At 37.7% G+C, this 24,672-nt stretch overlaps 1 protein-coding gene across 2 annotated transcripts in view; it reads right to left on the bottom strand.

Annotated features, from left to right (window-relative positions):
• The window catches only part of TMCC1 (transmembrane and coiled-coil domain family 1), a 225,183-nt gene that overhangs the window by 148,393 nt on the left and 52,118 nt on the right, over nt 1-24,672 (bottom strand). The window contains exons 2-3 of one of the 2 annotated variants that reach the window (XM_082639390.1): nt 18,075-18,134; nt 13,494-14,191 (exon numbers count right to left, since the gene is read on the bottom strand). In XM_082639390.1, the coding sequence (XP_082495516.1) occupies nt 13,494-14,069 (576 nt within the window). In that variant the 5' untranslated portion in view covers nt 14,070-14,191; nt 18,075-18,134. The remainder of the gene's footprint in view (nt 1-13,493; nt 14,192-18,074; nt 18,135-24,672) is intronic. The other variant, XM_082639391.1, reaches the window with a different exon arrangement.

Below are 24,672 nucleotides of genomic sequence, written 5' to 3'. Positions count from 1 at the left end.
AGGGTTTCTAAGCCGTGGAAATGACAATGATTTGTTTTGATTTTAGACAGTTCTCACAAGCTGTGCGCAGCATGGAGAAAGGCTTTGAAAGGGCAATGAGATGAATGAAGGCCTAAACTAGGACACTGATTTAGGAATGGAGAATGGGGGCAACCTTGGGGATCACGTGATTAAAGAGTAGGAGGGGTCCAGATAACTCAAAGCTTGCCAACCCGGGTAACTGGTGGCTCCAGAAATTCAGATTCAGTAATTCTCAAACTCATGGGCTGACTGCACTAGAATCATCTGACGCCTTGATTAAAAATATACGTTTCTATACTGAGCCTGCGCTCTAGAGCCTGCAAGCCACAACTACTGAGCCTGCATGCCACAACTGAGGCCCACAAGCCTAGAGCCCATGCTCTGCGACAAGAGAAGCCACCGCAATGAGAAGCCCACGCACTGCAACGAAGAATAGCACTCCCTCATCGCAACTAGAGAAAGCCCACACGCAGCAATGAAGACCCAACACAGCAAAAAATAAATAAATAAATTTATTTTTTTTAAAAATACACATTTCTAGGCTCCATACCAGATCTTCTAAATCAGAAATTCTGGGAATGGGGCACGGAAATCTTATTTTCAACGAGTGTCCAAAGTGATTTTTACTGTATTCAATCAAGTTTTGAAACAACTGAGACAAAAAACACACTAGAAGGCAAAAAGATTTATGAGAGATGATGATGATGAACTTAAATTTGTAAATGATGAGTTTGAACTGTCTATGCAGACAACCAACAGATAAATAACCAATTCCAAAGATCATATAGGATTGGTCAGGTTGGAGACCAAAATTTTGTGGAAGCATTTAAGTTCACAAAGGAGTAAAAAGAGTGGTACAGGCTATGGTTAAAACTTAGAAGGACACAATACTTAAGATGTAGACAGAGAAGAGGATTTGCTCATTAGTTAGTAATACCCTAAAATGCTATTTCTGCATGAGGTATTTGTGTGTAAAATGTTGTCCTTTTAGGTGCTCGGAGGGATACAAAGCTAAGACCTGGCACCTGTCTTGCAAGTCCTGTGGACACTAGGCATTCTCTCAACATATCATCCAAAATGTCACAGGCCTTATTGTTCAAGTCCATAATATACCTTGAAAGACTGTAAGTTTACTAAGAAAACACTAGTTAGTTTTATTCCAAAACGTCTTTAACGTAGAGGATATCCTTACTCCCTATTACCCACAACAAAATCCTGTTGCCCTTCCTTCAAAGTTTTCCCAGATTCCTCTGACCAATGCCCAATACATAAAAATGGAGAGAGAGTTCGGTATGATAAGAGTTTTCGAATCAGATAGTGTCTAGCACACAGCAGTTACTAAAACATATCTAATCAAAATATAAATGGCCTAGACTTATTATTTTAGTTCTGAAACACTCTAGTTGGAAATATGCTAGCTGTGAAATCATGGCATACTTAACTGTTCTATGCCTCTGTTATTTCATCAACAAAAAAGGGAAAATACAAAAGAAAGGGCTGTTTTAGAATTAATGAGAAAATTACATAACTTGTGTAAACACACTGTCTGCCACATAATAAGCACAAGACGAATGGTAGCTTATCATTATCATCACTACCACTAGGTACTACTAAATATCTGTTGATTAATATTTCATATAGTTTTATATAAAGAAAATTATATTGAAAATTTAAATATATTCATTTCTCCATCTCCAGCTGAATATCTAAAAATGGTTAACACAAATTATGGCATTACAACAAAATGTTATAATATTATGCAGTCAGTAAAAATCTATATAGAATATTTATAAGTATCTAAAAATGCTCATGATAGAACTTTAATAAAAAATAATAGAAAAACAAAAAACCCTGTGCATTTAATAAGATTCTGGTTTTATCTTAATGTGTTAATCTTAATAAAACTAAATAAAAATAAGTTTAAATTTTCTTCTATATGTTTTTCATATGTAAGGAATATATTGAGAAAAAACACCAAAATATTGGCAATAGTTTTTTTTCTTCTTCTACTTTTCTGTATTTTCAAAATTTTCCACACTGGGCATATTTCAAATTCAAAAAAATTAACTTTTTAACTTTCAAATCGCAAAGCACTTATAGATAAAACTGCTTATGACTATATCAATCTGCCTTTGTGAATTTAAAGATGATCCTTTAAATAATGTAATTTGACCAAGTATATACAAGTACTGTAGTGGACTGAATTTGTCAATAAGATTTTTCTGTGAGAAAAAGATTGACGTTAGTAAACCTGAAAAGAAAGGGAGTACAGAACCTTTGTATTCAACATGTCATGACTGTTCCAACCGGGTTCCATTTCCAACATTAGGTCAAAGCCATGGTATATTAGGAACAAATAAATACTTGCCAAATCTGATTTTTTTTTTTAAGTAATCGAGCTTAAAGGCCAAGAATCTAATTTAAAAACTAGACTGGGGGCTTCCCTGGTGGCACAGTGGTTGAGAATCTGCCTGCCAATGCAGGGGACACGGGTTTGAGCCCTGGTCTGGGAAGATCCCACATGCCACGGAGCAACTAGGTCCGTGAGCCACAACTACTGAGCCTGCGTGTCTGGAGCCTGTGCTCCGCAACAAGAGAGGCCACGATAGTGAGAGGCCCGCGCACTGCGATGAACAGTGGCCCCCACTTGCCGCAACTGGAGAAAGCCCTCGCACAAAAACGAAGACCCAACACAGCCAAAAATAAATAAATAAATAAATAAAAATTAGAAAAACCCAAAAACAACTAGACTGGTTATGTGGCAGATGGCTAAGGCAAAAGCAGGTAGCTTTCAAACACAGTGGATACACTTGAAAATCAACTCAACATTTGTCTTCCGGTTGTGTGTGCACATGGTTACATGCACGTGCAAGTCTATAAGAATGATATTAACTCCATGGGACAGAAATATCAGTGTACTTAAATGTTTATAACCAGTACTGAAACATTTTCATACTCAGAACTTTGAGTCGAGAGAAAAAAACAGATATAAAAATAGAGAGCCAGTATTTAGAATTTGAAACGATCGATCTCACATACTAAAAGATACAGCAGAGTAGAAGCTCTCCAGACTAATCTCTACTTAACCAACTTGTCACATTATTCTTAAACTCTCTGTTTTCTTCAAAAGACGTGTGGACTTTATGCCCTCATGAGAATCAATATTCATGGCTAGTACTTCCGTACATATCTTGCTCCCATATCAGTTTCTTATACTCATTATAATTAGTTTAACTAAATACTAAATAAACCAATCAGATATGAGTAGAAAAAGGGCTGTTGTTTCTATGAAAACTAAGTAAAGCACTTTAAGACTCAACACAGGTAAGCTGCTTTTAAAAAAATGAATTTAAGGTGGGCAAGACATTTCAAGAGATTATTAAAACCTAGGATTCGGACCCCAACTGCTTCACAAGTGTCATTAAGTTATCACTCCACTTTATAAAAATTAAATCTAGAAATTACAGTCCATATAATGAGTACAAGAAAGGAACAGAAGTCCAATAGTAGATTTACGTTTTTAAAATGTTATGCTCTTTGACATCAGTCTTAGCAGTATTTTTTTTGGATCTGCCTCCTCTGGCAAGGGCAATGAAAGCAAAAATAAACAAATGGTACTACATCAAACTCAAAAGCTTTTGCACAGTGAAGGAAATCATCAACAAAACGAAAAGACAATCTACTGAATGGAAAAATATATTTGCAAATGATATATCCAATAAGGGGTTAATACCCAAAATATATAAAGAACTCACACAACTCAATATCAAAGAAACAAACAATTCAATTAAAAAAATGGGCAGAGGACCTGAACAGACATTTTTCCAAGGAAGACATATGGATGGGTCGAGAGATACATGAAAAGATGCTCAACATCACTAATCATCAGGGAAATGCAAATCAAAACCACAATGAGGGCTTCCCTGGTGGCGAAGTGGTTGAGAGTCCGCCTGGTGATGCAGGGGACACGGGTCTGTGCCCCGGTCTGGGAAGATCCCACATGCCGCGGAGCGGCTGGGCCCGTGAGCCATGGCCGCTGAGCCTGCGCGTCCGGAGCTTGTGCTCCGCAACAGGAGAGGCCACAATAGTGAGAGGCCCGCATACCGCAAAAAAAAAAAAAAACCCCACAATGAGATATCACCTCACACTTCTCAGAATGGCTATCATCAAAAGGACAACAAATAACAAGTGTTGGCGAGGATGTGGAGAAAGGGGAAACTTCATGCACTATTGGTGGAAATGGAAATTGGTGCAACCACTGTGGAAAACAGTATGGGGGTTCCTCAAAAAAATTAAAAATTGAACTACCATACAATCCAGCAATTCCACTTCTAGGTTATTTATTCAAAGAAAATGAAAACACTAATTTGAAAAGATATATGCACCCCTACGCTCACTGCAGCATTATTTACAATAGGCAAGATATGGAAGCAATCTAACTGTCCACTGATAGATAAATGGATAAAGAAGATATATACACAATGGTGTATTACTCAGCCATAAAAAAGAATGAAACCCTGCCATTTGCAGCAACATGGATGGACCTAGAGGCTATTATGCTAAGTGAAATAAGTCAGAGAAAGACAAATACCATGTGAGTTCACTTATATGTGGAACCTAAAAAACAAGACAGAGTCGCAAAGATAGAGAAAACAAACTGGTGGCTGCCAGAGGAGAGAAGGGTGGGGAGGTGGGTAAAATGGGTGAAGAGGATGTAATGTACAGCCTAGGAAATATAGTTAATAACATTGTAATAACTTTGTATGGTGTCAGATGGTTACTTAACTTCTTGTGGTGATCAATTCATAACGTATGTGAATGTCAAATCACAATGCTGTACATCTGAAATGAATATAATGTTGTATGTCAACTATAGTTCAATTTAAAAAGTAAAATAAAATGTAAGACAACCTTAGTTTTAAGTTAAAATAAAATATTCAAATATATTTCAATAAAAATTTTAAAATAAGGGAATTCCCTGGTAGTCCAGTGGTTAGGACTCGGTGCTTCCATTGCCGGGGACTGGGTTCGATCCCTCGTCAGGGAACTAAGATCCCACAAGCCATGCAGTGCAGCCAAAAAAAAATTAAATTAAATTAAAAGATAAAAATAAAATAAAATATTCAAAGTACATATCTTTTTAAATAATTTTTTTGATAATAAAAACTTTTACTGACTGTCTGTAAGACCTATATCCAAAAGTTCATAGCAATTTAATTCATTATAGCCAGAAAATGGAAATGATCCAAATGTCCATCAGCTGGTGAATGGATAAACAAATAGATACACAATGGAATACTATTCAGCAATAAAAATGATGCAAGAACATAGCTGAAACTCCAAAGCATTATGCCAAGTGAAAGAAGCCAAACACAAAAGACTATGCACTGTATGATCCCATTTATATTAAATTCTAGAAAAGGCAAAACAATAGTGATAGAAAGCAAATCAGTGGTTGCCAAAGGCCAAGGGTTGGTTAGAGAACAGAGGACTTACAGCAAAGAAGCATAAGAAATCATTCTGGGGTGATGGAGATGTTCTATACCATGATTACTGTTACATGACTATTCATTTCTCAAAACTAATCAAACTGCACACTTAAAATTACTGGGTTTTATTGAAGTATATGTCAGTACTGTTGACAAACATTAAAAAAAATTTTTATGAAAAAAGATTCTCCCTTGGCTTTGTTTCTATGAAGTTTTCAAAACAATATAAACGCATACAATATGCTTTACTTATGCTTTTTCATTATAACATAAAAGTCTGTAATCCTAGAATCACTACCAATAAATTTCTTAATGTTCTCTGGTACAGATCAAGACAAATTATACAATTACATTGTTAGTTTGTATTGCCAAGTAGATTGCATAATTGACGACCAAATGTCCTTTTTACTTGAATTATAGCATAAATATATGCTACTTTTCCTCATTTATACTTTTAATTTTAATGAAGTGAATCATTATTCTGATGATTCTGTTATTCTGGTGGATTTGTTTTTCTGACACGTTTAACTTCTTAAAGTGATTTACTGTCCACTATCTGTTTGTTTCTTTTTAGTGTCTTTTTTATTTTATTTATTTATTAAATTTATTTTATTTATTTATTTTTGGCTGTGTTGGGTCTTCGTTGCTGCGTGCGGGCTTTCTCTAGCTGCGGAGAGTGGGGGCTACTCTTCATTGTGGTGCACGGGCTTCTCATTGCGGTGGCTTCTCTTGCTGAGGAGCACGGCTCTAAGCATGTGGGCTTCAGTAGTTGCGGCATGCGAGCTCAGTCTTTGTGGCTCGCGGGCTTCTCATTGTGGTGGCTTCTTTTGTTGCGGAGCACGGGCTCCAGGTGCGTGGGCTTCAGTAGTCGTGGCACACGGGCTCAGTAGTTGTGGCTCACAGGCTCTAGAGCGCAGGCTCAGTAGTTATGGCACATGGGCTTAGTTGCTCCGCAGCATGTGGGATCTTCCCGGATCAGGGCTCGAAACTGTGTCCCCTGCACTGGCAGGAGGATTCTTAACCAGTGTACCACCAGGGAAGTCCCTACTGTCTTCTTTAGATAGGAGAGGTTTAAAGGTCCTAGACTCAATATTTAGATTTCTAGGTTAAATATGCTGTAAAATAAACTTACTGGTGCCAGAAGGAGACACAGAATGAAAGTGATTTACTATCATAAAAGCCTTAAGGGATGCATAAAAGTAAAGCCAAAAGATAGCAAGTTGGTGACACTAAGGGACAGACCTCACCCACAAATGTGTTCTGTTTTGGCTTGCACAGTATGTTAAAAATCAAGAGATTATTCATTTAACTTTCTAGTTTCTCTTGAAAATTCAGAAGCCTTGGCAATACTAGGCTCACAGTCCTAAATTACAACAATCAGCTAAAGCTAAGAAGACACTGTCCCTTTAGACCGGGCACATACTCTTTCTTCAGTCCGTCCAAGTCTCTAACACTTGAGTTCACTCATTGTCACTACATACCTGGCTACATGTATCTGAGTTTTCAAACCCTAGTTTGAAACAGTTTGAGGTTAGTGCCTCACCTAACCATAAATGAGGGATGAAGTTAGAGTTAGAGTTCTCCCTAAATTTGTTATGCTTAGTTCTCCTTCCAGGCAGACCAAAAAAAACTGTTCATTACGCGTAAATGATAAGAATCCCTCCCATCAGGAAACTTACAGAAGGCTCTTAGATAGCCTCATCCACCAGAGGGCAGACAGCAGAAGCAAGAACTACAATCCCGCAGCCTGTGGAACAAAAACCACATTCACAGAAAGACAGACAAGATGAAAAGGCAGAGGGCTATGTACCAAATGAAGGAACAAGATAAAACCCCAGGAAAACAACTAAATGAAGTGGAGATACGCAACCTTCCAGAAAAAGAATTCAGAATAATGATAGTGAAGATGATACAGGACCTCGGAAAAAGAATGGAGGCAAAGATCGAGAAGATACAAGAAATGTTTAACAAAGACCTAGAAGAATTAAAGAACAAAGAAACAGAGATGAAGAATACAATAACGGAAATGAAAATTATACTAGAAGGAATCAAAAGCAGAATAACTGAGGCAGAAGAACGGATAAGTGATCTGGAAGACAGAATGGTGGAATTCATTGCTGCGGAACAGAATAAAGAAAGAAGAATGAAAAGAAATGAAGACAGTCTAAGAGACCGCTGGGACAACATTAAACACAACAACATTCACATTATAGGGGTCCCAGAAGGAGAAGAGAGAGAGAAAGGACCAGAGAAAATATTTGAAGAGATTATAGTCGAAAACTTCCCTAACATGGGAAGGAAACAGCCACCCAAGGCCAGGAAGCGCAGCGAGTCCCATACAGGATAAACCCAAGGAGAAACTCACTGAGACACAGAGTAATCTAATTGGCAAAAATTAAAGACAAAGAAAAATTACTGAAAGCAGCAAGGGAAAAACGACAAATAACATACACAGGAACTCCCACATGCTTAACAGCTGATTTCTCAGCAGAAACTCTACATGCCAGAAGGGAGTGGCATGATATACTTAAAGTGATGAAAGGGAAGAACCTACAACCAAGATTACTCTACCCAGCAAGGATCTCATTCAGATTCGATGGAGAAATCAAAAGCTTTACAGATAAGCAAAAACTAAGAGAATTCAGCACCACCAAACCAGCTCTATAACAAATGCTAAAGGAACTTCTCTAAGTGGGAAACACAAGAGAAGAAAAGGACCTACAAAAACAAACCCAAAACAATTAAGAAAATGGTCATAGGAACATACGTATCAATAATTACCTTAAACGTGAATGGATTAAATGCTCCAACCAAAAGATACAGGCTTGCTGAACGGATACAAAAACAAGACCCATATATATGCTGTCTACAAGAGACCCACTTAGACCTAGGGACACATACAGACTGAAAGTGAGGGGATGGAAAAAGATAGTCCATGCAAATGGAAATCAAAAGAAAGCTGGAGTAGCAATACTCATATCAGATAAAATAGACTTTAAAATAAAGAATGTTGGGCTTCCTGGTGGCACAGTGGTTGAGAGTCCACCTGCTGATGCAGGGGACACGGGTTCGTGACGCGGTCCGGGAGGATCCCACATGCCGTGGAGCGGCTGGGCCTGTGAGCCATGGCCGCTGAGCCTGCACGTCCGGAGCCTGTGCTACACAGCGGGAGAGGCCACAACAGTGAGAGGCCCGCGTACCGCAAAAAAAAAAATGTTACAAGGAAGGACACTACATAATGATCAGGGGATCGATCCAAGAAGAAGATATAACAATTATAAATATATATACACCCAACATAGGAGCACCTCAATACATAAGGCAGCTGCTAACAGCTATAAAGAGGAAATCAACAGTAACACAATAACAGTGGGGGACTTTAACACTTCACTTACACCAATGGACAGATCATCCAAAATGAAAATAAATAAGGAAACAGAAGCTTTAAATGACACAACAGACCAGATAGATTTAATTGATGTTTATAGGACATTCCATCCAAAAACAGCAGATTACACTTTCTTCTCAAGTGCGCACGGAACATTCTCCAGGATCGATCACATCTTGGGTCACAAATCAAGCCTCAGTAAATTTAAGAAAACTGAAATCATATCAAGCATCTTTTCTGACCACAACACTATGAGATTAGAAATGAAATACGGGGGAAAAAACGTAAAAAACACAAACACATGGAGGCTAAACAATACATTACTAAACTACCAAGAGATCACTGAAGAAATCAAAGAAGAAATCAAAAAATACCTAGAGACAAATGACAATGAAGACACTACGATCCAAAACCTATGGGATGCAGCAAAAGCAGTTCTAAGAGGGAAGTTTATAGCTATACAAGCCTACCTCAAGAAACAAGAAAAATCTCAAATAAACAATCTAACCTTACACCTAAAGGAACTAGAGAAAGGAAGGAACTAGAGAAAGAAGAACAAACAAAACCCAAAGTTAGCAGAAGGAAAGAAATCATAAAGATCAGAGCAGAAATAAATGACACAGAAACAAAGAAAACAATAGCAAAGATCAATAAAACTAAAAGCTGGTTCTTTGCGAAGATAAACAAAATTGATAAACCATTAGTCAGACTCATCAAGAAAAAGAGGGAGAGGACTCAAATCAATAAAACTAGAAATGAAAAAGGAGAAGTTACAACACACAGCAGAAATACAAAGCATCCTAAGAGACTACTACAAGCAACTCTATGCCAATAAAATGGACAACGGGGAAGAAATGGACAAATTCTTAGAAAGGCAAAACATTCCAAGACTGAACCAGGAAGAAATAGAAAACATGAACAGACCAATCACAAGTAATGAAATTGAAACTGCTTAAATATCTTCCAACAAACAAAAGTCCAGGACCAGATGGCTTCACAGGGGAATTCTATCAAACATTCAGAGAAGAGCTAAGACCCATCCTTCTCAAACTCTTCCAAAAAATTGCAGAGGAAGGAACACTCCCAAACTCATTCTATGCGGCCACCATCACCCTGATACCAAAACCAGACAAAGATACTACAAAAGAAGAAAATTACAGACCAATATCACTGATGAATACAGATGCAAAAATCCTCAACAAAATACTAGCAAACAGAATCCAACAACACATTAAAAGGATCATACACCATGACCAAGTGGCATTTATCCCAGGGATGCAAGGATTCTTCAATATAAGCAAATCAATCAATGTGATACACCATAATAACAAACTGAAAAAGAAAAACCATATGATCATCGCAATAGATGCAGAAAAAGCTTCTGACAATATTCAACACCCATTTATGATGAAAACTCTCCAGAAAGTGGGCACAGAGGGAACCTACCTCAACATCATAAAGGCCATACACGACAAAGCCACAACAAATATCATTCTCATTGGTGAAAAACTGAAAGCATTTCCTCTAAGATCAGGAACAAGACAAGGATGCCCATTCTCACCACTATTATTCAACATAGTTTTGGAAGTCCTAGCTATGGCAATCAGAGAAGAAAAATAAATAAAAGAAATACAAATTGGAAAAGAAGAAGTAAAACTGACACTGTTTTTCAAATGACATGATACTATACATAGAGAATCCAAAAAATGCCACCAGAAAACTACTAGAGCTAATCAATGAATTTGGTAAAGTTGCAGGATACAAAATTAATGCACAGAAATCTCTTGCATTCCTATACACTAATGATGAAAAATCTGAAAGAGAAATTAAGGAAACACTCCCATTTACCATTGCAACAAAAGGAATAAAATACCTAGGAATAAACCTACCTAGGGAGACAAAAGACCTCTATACAGAAAACTATAAGACACTGATGAAAGAAATTAAAGATGATACCAACAGATGGAGAGATATACCATGTTCTTGGATTGGAAGAATCAATATTGTGAAAATGACTATACTACCCAAAGCAATCTACAGATTCAATGCAATCCCTATCAAATTACCAATGGCATTTTTTACGGAACTAGAACAAAAAATCTTAAAATTTGTATGGAGACACAAAAGACCCTGTATAGCCAAAGCTGTCTTGAGGGAAATAAACGGAGCTGGAGGAATCAGACTCCCTGACTTAAGACTATGCTACAAAGCTACAGTAATCAAGACAATATGGTACTGACACAAAAACAGAAACATAGATCAGTGGAACAAGATAGAAAGTCCAGAGATAAACCCACACACCTATGGTAAACTAATCTATGACAAAGGAGGCAAGGATATAAAATGGAGAAAAGACAGTTTCTTCAATAAGTGGTGCTGGGACAACTGGACAGCTACATGTAAAAGAATGAAATTAGAACACGCCCTAACACCATACACAAAAATAAACTCAAAATGGATTAGAGACCTAAATGTAAGACCGGACACTATTAAACTCTTAGAGGAAAACATAGGAAGAACACTCTTTGACATAAATCACAGCAAGATCTTTTTTGATCCACCTCCTAGAGTAATGGAAATAAAAACAAAAATAAACAAATGGGACCTAATGAAACTTCAAAGCCTTTGCACAGCAAAGGAAACCATACCCCAAACAAAAAGACAACCCTCGGAATGGGAGAAAATATTTGCAAACAAATCAACAGACAAAGGACTAATCTGCAAAATATATAAACAGCTCATGCAACTCAATATTAAAAAAACAGGGCCTCCCTGGTGGCGCAGTGGTTGAGAGTCCGCCTGCCGATGCAGGGGATACGGGTTCGTGCCCCGGTCTGGGAGGATCCCATATGCCGCGGAGCGGCTGGGCCCGTGAGCCATGGCCGCTGAGCCTGCGCATCCGGAGCCTGTGCTCCGCAACGGGAGAGGCCACAACAGTGAGAGGCCCGCGTACGGGAAAAAAAAAAAACAAAAACAAAACAAAAAAAAAAAACAACCCAATCCAAAAATGGGCAAAAGACCTCAATAGACATTTCTCCAAAGAAGACATACAGATGGCCAAGAAGCAAATGAAAAGCTGCTCAACATCACTAATCATTAGAGAAATTCAAATCAAAACTACAATGAGGTATCACTTCACACCAGTTAGAATGGGCATCATCAGAAAATCTACAAACAACAAATGCTGGAGAGGGTGTGGAGAAAAGGGAACCCTCTTGCACTGTTGGTGGGAATATAAATTGATACAGCCACTACGGAGAAGAGTATGGAGGTTCCTTAAAAAACTAAAAATAGAATTACCATATGATCCAGCAATCCCACTACTGGGCATATACCCAGAGAAAACCATAATTCAAAAAGACACATGCACCCCAATGTTCACTGCAGCACTATTTACAATAGCCAGGTCATGGAAGCAACCTAAATGCCCATCAACAGACGAATGGATAAAGAAGATGTGGTACATATATACAATGGAATATTACTCAGGCATAAAAAGGAATGAAATTGGTTCATTTGTTGAGACATGGATGGATCTAGAGACTGTCATACAGAGTGAAGCAAGTCAAAAAGAGAAAAACAAAGATCATATATTAACGCATGTAGGTGGAACCTAGAAAAATGGTACAGATGAACCAGTTTGCAGGGCAGAAGTTGAGACACAGATGTAGAGAACAAACGTATGGACACCAAGCAGGGAAAGCTGCGGGGTGGGGGTGGGGTGGGGATGGTCGTGTGATGAACTGGGCGATTGGGATTGACATGTATACAGTGATGTGTATAAAATTGATGACTAATAAGAACCTGCTGTATAAAAAAATAAATAAAATTCGAAAATTAAAAAAAAGAGTAAATGGTAAGAATGCATACGTTCTACTGTAGAAAGCAAAATGTATACTGAATGCTGATAACGTGGTACAGTGTGTAATGAAATTATAAGCAATTTAGTATATTTCCATGCTAAGCACAAACCCAGATTCCAGAACTCTATTCATTATCTTCACTAATATAAGAAAGCCAGTTCATGTGCAAAACTAAACAAGAAAAAACAAAGCATCTTTATTTCTCTACCATAAATCTGAGCCTTTTAATATAATACTTGAAGAGCACATGAAGTATACTGAAGGTTTTAACAAAAGGATAAAATAAAATATAGCAATATGTTAGGAAGCAAATAGGAATATAATTATAAGCATTCATTATTAGCTATAACGATTATTATTCATCTCACTTATTTAATGAAAAGGGAAACCATCTTTTGCCACAACTTTGAGGTACTTGATGAGATAGATACCTCTTTTTTTTTCTTTTTTTTTGCAGTACGTGGGCCTCTTACCGTTGTGGCCTCTCCCGTTGCAGAGCACAGGCTCCGGACGCGCAGGCTCAGCGGCCATGGCTCACGGGCCCAGCCGCTCCGCGGCATGTGGGATCTTCCCGGACCGGGGCACGAACCCGTGTCCCCTGCATCGGCAGGCGGACTCTCAACCACTGCGCCACCAGGGAAGCCCAGATACCTCTTTTTAGTCACCAAAGCAAAGTCTGCAGAGTCCTAGATACAAAGAACAATAAGTTAACAGGTAATCTAACAGGCTTACCCGTTCTGCAGATGCCTCATCCCCTGGCAGACACGCAGCAGCAGCAGCAGCAGCAGCACAAGCTATTTCCATCACAGTGGAGCTGGTAGGAGCATCAGTAGTGGATGAAGATCTGGGTCGGCCGGACTGCATAAGAGTTGCCATCTCCTGGCCAGACTTCCTGTTGATTTGGGGACTTCCCTTTGGGGCCTCTGGCTTGCCCCGCCTACTATGCAAGCTCGTCCCTCTCTTCATCTTGGGTGGCACTCGGATCTGCTGCAGGACACGATTCAAAGCTGTGGGGTGGGTGGGGACACCATCAATCTCAGCACACGCGTTCTGGCTTTCCAGATCCATTTCGGGTTCTGGATCTGCCTGAATTTGTTGCACATCATGTGGAGACACTGATGACCTCCTGCGCTGGTGCTGGAAGAGATGCTTCAAGCCTTGGCCAATCACATTAATGTTCTCCAAAGCATTGTGGGTCATTTTAGACAACTTTTGTTCTGATTCTGTCTGCTTTCTGGCCTCTGCATCTTGGGATTTGCCTCCAGGATCAGGGTCCTCAAATAACTGTTCACTGCCCGAAGGCTCCATCAGTAGACTTAATACGATTATTTGCAAACTCAAAAAATTTTAAACACACCAAGACTGTCAAATTAGGTAGGCATTGCTTCAACAGTAACTACACATGCAGCTTTGAGACGAAGGCTTCATGCCTATCTAATGTTAAAAAAGAAAAGAAAAAAAAAAAGAACCTCATATTATAAATCCATGCAGAAACTCCAGGGTTAAAACAAAGAAAAACATGCCACTAGCCAAACAACTAGGCATTATCATTAAGCAATCTTTAATCAGAAGATTAAAAGATAGTTTTCCAGATAGTGGGTAATGATTATTTTCTAGAATAGGAGAAAAAGCTCAGAAACAAGTACATAGGAAATGAAAAGAGCAACGTTTAAAAAAATCCCTACAAGTTTCAATATGAAGAAGAACTGAATAATAGAGGAGTCATCTTGGAATGGAAACCACAATATTTGAGAGAATAGCCATTACTTGGGGAATAAGAGAGAACAGAGCACAGAGCATTCAATATGTACAGTCTTGCTGAGGCAATTTAAATTATTCCTCTCATTCAAAACCACAGTTAGTTATCTGTACGCTGAAGCTCAGTGGAGTAAATTCAAAGAATAATAGTGAGAAGTGAATATCCCAACCTAACTGTATGTGGATTTTAATGGAAAAGAGGAATTTCTGGTTAACTTTCATACTCATCAAGGTCACTGGTAACTAGAAGTGATAAGTTTGCTCTTTTGAGAGGAAAATGTAAATTAAAATCTTGTAAGTTGAATTCTCTGCTGAAGCCCAAATGACCTTTTGGCACCATATGAGTGAATGATCCAAAGAGAATCTGTCTTCAGAGAGACTAAAGCTTTGCTCAGTACAAGCTATCAAGATAAGATACTCAAAGAAATGCCTTTCTTTGAACAGTGTCAACTCTGACAGAGGCTTCCCATACACAGTCAGTCCTCCATATCCACAGGTTCCACATCTGCAGATTTAACCAACCTCAGATGGAAAATATTGGGGGTGGGGGAGTTCCAGAATGTTCCAAAAAGCAGAACCTGAATATGCCATGTGCCCAGCAACTATTTACATAGCATTTACATTGCATCTATAACTATTTTCATAGCATTTACATAGTATTAGGTATCATAAATACTCTAAAGATGATTTAAAGTATATGGGAGGATGTGCATAGTTATATGCAAATACTATGCCATTTTATATAAAGGACTTGAGCATCTGAGGATATCTGTATTTGCAGGGGTCCTGGAACCAATCCTCCAAGGATACCAAGGGACAACTGTATTCACAAAAATTCAAAAACAAAGAAGTGACACAGTAACTGGGTATGACTGAAAGTAGAGAAAAAGAAAGGTCAAATAGCAACCACATACCAATATTAAATGCAGGAAATTAAAAGGAAGTTGAAACTAAGAGACGCAAGGTCAGCACAATTGCCATGGTTACAGAAATCACATGCCAAAAAAAAGGGGGGGATGGTAAGGATGAGATTTTTCATAATAGAAAGTGTGTGTTTTTTTTTAATTGAGTTTCTGCAAATATATAAAACAAAATTGTATTAATGTACAGAACCAGCTACGGAGGGCAAAATATGGTGTAGGAAGGTCTTTATTTCCATATTTTACCTCAGACTTTCATTCAAACAGCTTTAGAACTCCCTACACTATACCAAGTACTTTGAACAGTCTAAGTCACTACTAGTGAAGCACCTAAGGCAGTCATGTTCTGGGGATATGCAGACCCCTGGCCACCAAGTAGCAATCTAAAAGGCAAAAATTAGCTGGATTTAAGAGTTCACTATGACCTCCAGGCTACTAGAGTTCAAAGGGAGAGGAATGCAAACCCACTAGACCTTTCTTCCTGGTAACTACTCTCAGAAGACCTTCTCATCATGTATATGGACACTGTCATTGTGGCTCTGCTGACCATATTCTTTCATGCCTATTTTCCCATCTGCTAACCTCTTCATGACTCAGGAGAGTAAACTGTGTTGACAGGGTTAAAGATGTTTGTCTCTCACCAGTACCTTCCTACTGTCTAAATACCACAAAATTCTTTGCTCCCAAACTAAGCAAATGAGTAGGAGCCATGAGAATGGGAAATTTCACTGCCTTTCACTCAAATTCTTTGTGGCCACACCGAAATCCTGCCACACCACTGGGGCCTCCTACCCTTTTCCTGACTGTGTATTGCTTTATTTTTCCTTTTCCCTTTTCAAGAGCCAAGAAAGAGGCCCTTAATCCTTACTAGATTAACAACTGTCTTGGCTTGTACTGGAGTTTTCTGGGGCTCCTTGTGGGGAAAAATGTTGCCAATAGTGTATGTATTTAATTATCCTCATCTTCTCTCAAGAGTTTGTAGCATAGATTAATAGTTATTGAATTATTTTCACTTTTCAAAGCATTAAGCTTCTCAGAGAAAAAGGGCTATGTAACCAAGATAATCCAGTAACAGTGTATATCAAGTAATCTCTTCTTGCACTGTGAAAGCAGCAGGCTGATAATGAGGAAGTAATTTACTTTTTTCTTATTTATATTGCATTAGCTAAATAATACAACTGATTTTTTTGGGGTTGATTTTGAAAGTAAATATGTAAAATAAGTTTCTCCCATGAGAATAAAAGATACCATGAAGAGAGGAATGGTGTCAAGGTTAGCTGGAAAACCAAATGACCCACTTGTCTCATATATAAACATATCAGGAATTTATTACTCAGCAAATCAGTTTCATTAGGCAGTATTATAAACTAATCAGGTGGTCACCTGCTTCTTTTAAAAAAATGGAGAATCTGGTACATTTTAAATGTCAGTAACTTCATTTGAGATTTCACTAGCATGTCTACATTATTTATTTTCAAATAATTCGAAATGATCAATTACAAGGAAATGCCAGCATTCCTAGGAAAACCTAGAAATAAAGTGTTAATTTCCAAGCCAAAGCTTGCACAGGATATCAACATAGCTGTAAAGATTACCTAGTAGAAGAGTAATAAATTCTGGGATTTCTAAAGGCAAAACATATATTAATGATACTAACAGAAGCTTACCTAACATGGAACACTAAAGAAACCTAAATTGAGCTTTAAACATCAAGTTGTTAGATAAAAATTTTGAAAAACAACCTGTTGCACTGACTATAAAATGTAATCTGGTACTTGTACCTATCATCTGCATTATTGCTGTGATATCAACACAAACAAGAAATATCTCTTGTCCAAAAAAAAAAGAAAAAGAAAAAGAAGGAAAGAAAGAAATATTTCTTGTCAAATACTGTGAAACTTGGCAAAACTTTCTGTAGGCCAAGAAAAAATCTTTAAGGCCACCTTTCAATTTGTGATAAATATTAAGGAAGGTCAAATGCTATGCCCAAAATACCGAAGACAGTAATGCTATAATAATTAATTATATAAAACTTGTGACAGTAAGAAAAACAAGCACTAAAGGAATTCAATACTGTGAAAGTTTTTTAGAACTCCCCTATTTTCTTCTGTAAGACAGTAGTAAAATTCAAATCAATAATAACTGTTGCTCAGTTTATAAAATTTCCCAAATAACCATATTGAGGTCTCTGGTTTAACACAAACAAATACAACAGTAAAGCTAAGTGTGCTTTCGTAAGAAGGAAATGTTAGCTTCTCTTTTATTCATTCAGCTTCTCTGAAAAGTAAAGTTCTTTTAGTAAGCCAGAAGAAATGGGTAAAGAGCAAAGGGAACAAAAGGACATGGGAGAAAGGGGGCAGGGGGAAGGGGTGAAAAGTGGGGAAAAAAGAGGAAGAAAACTGGTAGCCACCAACAAACCAGGTATTTCAGATAACTTTGTTAAATTTTCAGAATTTTTAAGAATTTTTCTACAACGGTTTTGCAAAAAAATTCCAAATTATATATGAATTATCTTTCTTTTTTTCCTTTAAGTTTTTCTTCCCAACTTTTTAGTTTTTGTGATAGATATGGTGACCAAAGCTTTCTGGTTTGGCTATGAACCAACTTATTTCACTGATGATAAAGAGTTGGATACTTGCCTTTATCACTCTTCCTCAAGCACTTCTAAGGTGTTCTGGAATCCTTTTAGGAAAAGCTGAAAGCAAACATTAAGAATTACAAAGTGAGAAACTTACAAAAGGGAAACATCTATATAAACAAAGAAAAAAACTAAGTATACACATAACAAAATGTTAACATTTATCTCTCACTAGTGGGAGTAAGGTAATTTTTTCTAGTGTTTTTTAGTATTTTCTAATTTTGCAAAGGTATAATAAAAAACTGTAATCAAGGAAAAATACCTTGGGAAAAAAAGAAACTTGTCAATACTTAAAAAAGAAAGTGGCATGTTTTATAAATAGCAATGAATATTTTTACACTATGATATTGAATTAGGAATGGATATTCCATTAATTCTGCTCTTAAAGTAACATGAAATGCAAAACAAGTACATACATGAAAATTAGCATAATTTTATAAGCAAATATTTTTCAAGTAGCTTCCAATTGTCTATCTGCAATTTTATATTTAAAAGCAAGTCTTAAAAGCTATATCTATCCTGAACAATTGAGGCTCAAGATGCACCAAAATTGAAAATTTCCTGGAAAACAAGTTTCTGACAGCCATTACCAGAGAAGTAATTTACTTAGGCACATATTTGGGGGGCATCTGCTTTGTGCTCAGCATTATACAGACCAAATAACGTATCCTATCTTACCCTCAAGGAACTCACAATCTAGGATGGAAAGTAAGATTTACATACTTGCAACTTCAGGAAAACAGCACAAAACAACATAATTAAGTGCTAAATTGTGGGAGGAAAACTGTGATTACCATCAGAAGCAGAAGATCAGTTAGATTAGATTTGTTCAGAAAAGCTTCAAGAAGGAGAAAGAAGCTTTAATGAAGGATGAGAAGATGGATGAATAAGCAGGAAGATATAGGCCAAGATTCTCAGCTAGAGAGCAGTAAACACAGCACAGATCAGTAAATACAGTATACGTTTGGGGGCTAGTGAAGAGGCCAGATGCCTGTACTGGTGGATACCCATTTCTGAGTCATCTGGAGAACTAAGTGGCTGGTGGGCAGATGTGAATGGAGGACTTTCCATCTTTAAAGTTTTTCTACCTTTTGAATTTTGAACTTTATGACTATTATTATGTTGAGAAAAAATAAACTTACATATTTGAAAAAAAGAAAGTAAATACATGTTTTAATCTCTAGGATAAACATTTAAAAATAGTAGAAGAGTATATAACTACTAGGCTAATAGAAAGGAAAAGTAGAATTAAAATACCCAAATAAATGTAAAAAGGCGGGAAAGCAAGATCACAGATAAGTAGAACATATAAAAAGCAAAATATAAGATGTCAAATGTAAACCCAAATATTCCAGTAATTACATTAAATGTAAGTGGACCAAAAGAAAAAAATCATCATACTAAATAAAAAACAGGGAATTCCCAGGTGGTCCAGTGGTTAGGACTCGGCGTTTTCACTGCAGTGGTCTGGGTTCAATCCCTGGTCTAGGAACTAAGATCCCACAAGCTGCGCAGCATGGCCAAAAAAAAAAAAAATTCAATCTTATGGTGTCTAAAAGAATCACACCAAAAATATAGAGAACAATTAAAATAAAACGTATGGAAAAGGTCACACAAACATAAACTAAACAAAAGCTGCTCTAGCTTTATTAATAGTACTCAAAGTAGATTATAATGCAAAAAGCATTAACAGAGGAGTAATTCATAGGATTAAATGTAGAATTCATCAGGAAGACATAATTTAAAATTTGTATGCATGCAATAACATAGCCTCCAAATACATAAAGCACAACTTAGCAGAACTACAAGGAGAAGTAAAATATATCTGTAATCATAATGGGGAAATTTTTAACATCTCTCTCAGTAATTGATAGAATAAATGACCTAAATAGGAGGAAATAAAGAGATAAATATAGATTTGAATAGCATGGTTAACAAACTGGAACTAAACAGATATTTATATAACACAGCACCCAGTAACTGCAGAATAAATACTCTATCAAGCACAAAGAGATCACTTACAAAAATTGATCTATATGCTGAGCACTAAGGCAAGTTTCACAAGTTATTCTCTGACCACAATGTGGATTCCTAAGGTTTAGAAAGAGTAGATGAAACCACATTCTCCCCACCACCCACACTGTCTCTTGACCCAACCTGTCGGCAATACAGATGGGATGGAGCAATACAGAGGCTGGACAAGCACCTAAAACCCTAAAAGAGAGAAACCTTTCTCTCTAACCAAAGGAAATATAGCCCCAAGAGCATGAAAGAATCCCACTGCAGTCAGGAAGATTAAACCACAAATTATGACAAATTGCTGAAGACTGAATGTGGGCTAGCATCAGAGTGTAAAGTCTCTGGGGGCTGCAATCATAGGAGAGTTTCCACCGTATTACAGGCTTTTCCTCCAGAAACCCCAAAAGGCTCTCTAATGCGGGGGGTGGGGGGGATCTGAGAGAATGCAAAGGAAGTTCCTCATCCCTGCCCCCACCCCTGTGGAACTTGGCAACCAATGCCAATCAGCCCAGATCTATTTCCCCTATCTCCCTATGGAATGAAAGATTTAATCTGCAAGAAAAAAAAAAATCACCAAGGCCTGTACCCTGAGAACACTGGTAGAATCTCACTATAGCTGGAAGAAAGAAAAGGAGACTACACCCAATCTTCACTATTTCTCTAAAGTAACAATCTTAATACAGGGGGAAAGGGCTTTAAAAACTTTAACTTAGGAACTTCCCTCGCGGTCCAGTGGTTAAGACTCCACACTTTCACTGCAGGGGGCATGAGATGGATCCCTGGTTGGGGAACTAAGATCCTGTGGTATGGCCAAAAAATAAAATAAAATAAAATACAGGGGCAGAGAAGGCTGCTTTAAATAGAAAATTCAAATAAAGAATAAACCATTATTGGTTAAAATCTATTTTAAAAAAAACTTTGCCTTAAAAAAAGGGGGTGGTGGTGTTAGAAAACCTAACCCAGACGCAGCAGTTGGGGAAAAACAAAGAAGGGGAACAACTCCACTCCTAGAAGTAGAAAGTTTTATGAAGGCCACAGCTCCGAGATCCAGGTTCTAGTGCCTGCCAAAATCTGAGGTTTAACAAACCACCAGAGAACTCCCCCCACCCTCCACTACCAGGCTAATAAGCTTTGAGTAAAAATAACAATGGAATATAGCTGCAAAAGACGAACTCACTGTGTGAAACAGCACAAAGGGAAAACCCAAAGCCAAGCAGGGAGATAAGAGACACTAGGGAAATCTGAAGTCTCCAGTTTCCATGGCAACAACAAATGTCAACTCTGGTAACCATAGCAATAATAATGTTTAAACATAGCTCAACCCCTAACAGATTAATTCAAATTCCACCCTAAAGGACTAGCAGAAGGAAACTTACAGTGTTCTCCAAGCATATCAGATATTTACCTCAGTACTTCCTGTTCTATACAAAATGGTCACGTTTCAACAAGAAAATATGAAGCATGCCAAAGGCAGTAGTAAAAACACAGTTTGAGGAAACAAAGCAATTATCAGAACTAGATTCAGACATGATATAGATTTTAGAATTATCAGGGAATTTAAAACATGATTAATATGGTGAAGACTCTAACGGAAAAGGTAGACAACATGCAAGATCAGATAGGTAATTTCACAGAGACATGGAAATCATAAGAAAAAATCAAGTGGAAAAAACATGGTAATAAATAACAAATGCTTCTGACAAGTTTATTAGTAGATCTGAAACAGCTAAAAAAAGAATCAGTGAACTTGAAGATTGGCTAATAGAAATTGCTCAAACTGAAATGTAAAGAAGAACAAGAATAGGAAAATAAAACAGAAAAAAACATCCAAGAACTGTGGGAAAATATCAAACAGTGTAACACTCAGAATGCCTGGAGAAGAAAGAACAGAGCAGAAGAAATATTTGAATGTCTAACAACTTACCAAAATTAGTAACAAGACACCAAACTACAGACTTAAAAAGGTCCAAAAACATCAAACAGGATAAATAACAAAAAAACAAAAACAAAAAAACGTAAGCATATCATATTCAAATCGCTGAAAGGCAAAGAGAAAATCCTGAAGGCAGCCAGAGAGGGGAAAACATATTATATACAGAAGAACAGGATAAGGATTATAATAAGCTTCTTGTCAGAAACTGTGCAAGCAAGATGATAGTGGAGTAGCAACTTTAAAATGTAGGAAAAAACTGCCGAACCAGTATTCTATATCCAGTGAAAATATCCTTCATAAATGAAGAGGAAATAAGGACTTTCCCAATGTAAGCTGGTGCAGCCACTATGGAAAACAGTATGGAGGTTCCCTAAAAAACTAACAACAGAGTTGCCATACAATCCAGCAATCCCACTCTTGGGCATATATCTGGAGAAAACTCTAATTAAAAAGATACATGCACCCCAATATTCATAGCAGCACTAGTTACAATAGCCAAGACATGGAAGCAACCTAAGTGTCCATCAACAGATGAATGGATGAAGAAGATGTGGTATTATGTATACAATGGACTACTACTCAGCCATAAAAAAGAATGAAATAAACTTATTTACAAGACAGAAACAGACTCACAGACAGAGAAAACAAACTTACACTTGCCCAAGTGGAAAGGGGGTAGGGATAAACTGGGACTTTGGGCTTAACAGATACATACTACTATATATAAAACAGATAAACAAGACCTACTGTATAGCACAGGGAGCTATGTTCAATATCTTGTAATAACCTAAAATGGAAAAGAATCTGAAAAAGAAGAGATATATGTGTGTGTGTGTTTGTATGTGTGTATAACTGAATCACTTTGCTGTACACCTGAAACTAACACAACACTGTAAATCAACTATACTTCAATTTTTAAAAAATCCTGATTTCAAATTTCTTACATCATCAAGCAGTCACAATATGTCATTCAAAAGAAAAAGGAAAAAACACTCATAATAAACATATAACATATGTTACATTTCAATATGCCTTCAGAATGTCAAATTTTGCTCAACTGACACAGAGCCAGTCGTAAATCTCTCTAGAGTAAATGGATGAACACAAAGTTTAGAAATGAAACTTAGTCATGTTTTTCAGATTTTAAAAAAGTCTCTAACTTATGCTCTTTCTCCTTCACTGTAGGTCATCTGAGATGGTTTCAATGGTAACACATACTTTATGCTTTGCTACACTGCAAATTTATTCAACAGTTCTATTCCTGAAGTCATTATTTCTTCTCATGCTTCTATTTTATAAGGGACAACATTTTTCCAGCTACCTCCTAAGGGGATTTGTGATTTAGCAACATCTTTTCCCAGCCCAGTCATTCACACTCAAAACAAATCTTTCTCCTGAGACAGAAATGAGAAAGATATAATCAAGGAAATTCAATAGACATTTACTACTTTGAAAAATGTAATCTCTTCAGTCACAAATATAGTTTCATCACACTTCCTTGAGTTTATTCAGTAAATATGGCCAAAGCAAGAGGACCTTACAGTGACTACAAAGAACAGGTAGTTATAGTGCCTTAGCTTAAACTGTTCTATGAATGAATGAACACGCAAACATGAGAATACAAAATACTAAGAAATACTAAGACACAGTATTTCATTAAAGTGAGAAATATGGTCAAAGTGAGACTGTCCAGTGAGTAGTTGATAACTGCTAGACAGCAAATGCACTGGCAGACTCTATCTGATGTATTTTGGAACTATGGAGTCTATTTAAGGCTTGGATCTTCCAGTGGGGAAGGCTTGGATCTTCCAGTGGGGAAGGCTTGGACAATAAGTTGCATTTAATTTCAATTTCAACTCTTAGCACTGTAGCAGCTACACAGCTTCCTCCAGCAACATGGACGTGAGCTAAGCAAGGTTCCTACAACAGCTTGGACACAGCTTGTCGGAGCTAGGGTGGGCAAAAAAAAGACCCTGTCTTCCAAGTATCACAGATCTATGCCCTGATCACTGATTATTGCTTCTGATCACAAAGATGCAAAGAGACAGGTGCCCATTTTTGTTGCACCTTACCTCCCCACCCCCCCACGCCCCTGTAGTTGCAAGGCCCTCCCTCTCCAGCTAAGTGACTTCCAAGGGATTTATTTAAAGGACTGGTATCCTGTCCTCCCAATCCTTCTCCCCCGCCTCCTTTCCCCCCTATGGGGAGCAAGACCCTAAAGACTAGGACATTTGAAAGCAACTGCATACACATTCTTCTCAAGTTCACATGGGACATCTTCCAGGACAGACCATATATTAGCTCACAAATTCCTAGAAACACAAAATCTACCAAAACTAAATCAAGAAGAAATAAAAAGGGACTTCCCTGGTGGTGCAGTGGCTAAGAATCTGCCTACCAATGCAGGGGACACGGGTTCGAGCCCTGGTCCAGGAAGATCCCACATGCCGTAGAGCAACTAAGCCCGTGCACCAAAACTACTGAGCCTGCGCTCTAGAGCCCACGAGCCACAACTACTGAAGCCCGCGTGCCTAGAGCCCGTGCTCCGCCACAAGAGAAACCACCGCAATGAGAAGCCCACACACCACAACGAAGAGTAGCCCCCGCTCGCCACAACTACAGAAAGCCCGCGCACGTGCAGCA

The sequence above is a fragment of the Mesoplodon mirus genome (genome assembly GCF_964341445.2).
Source record: "Mesoplodon mirus genome assembly, chromosome: 12".
Taxonomy (NCBI): Eukaryota; Metazoa; Chordata; class Mammalia; order Artiodactyla; family Ziphiidae; genus Mesoplodon; species Mesoplodon mirus.
This window is presented reverse-complemented; position numbering and strand designations above follow the sequence as displayed.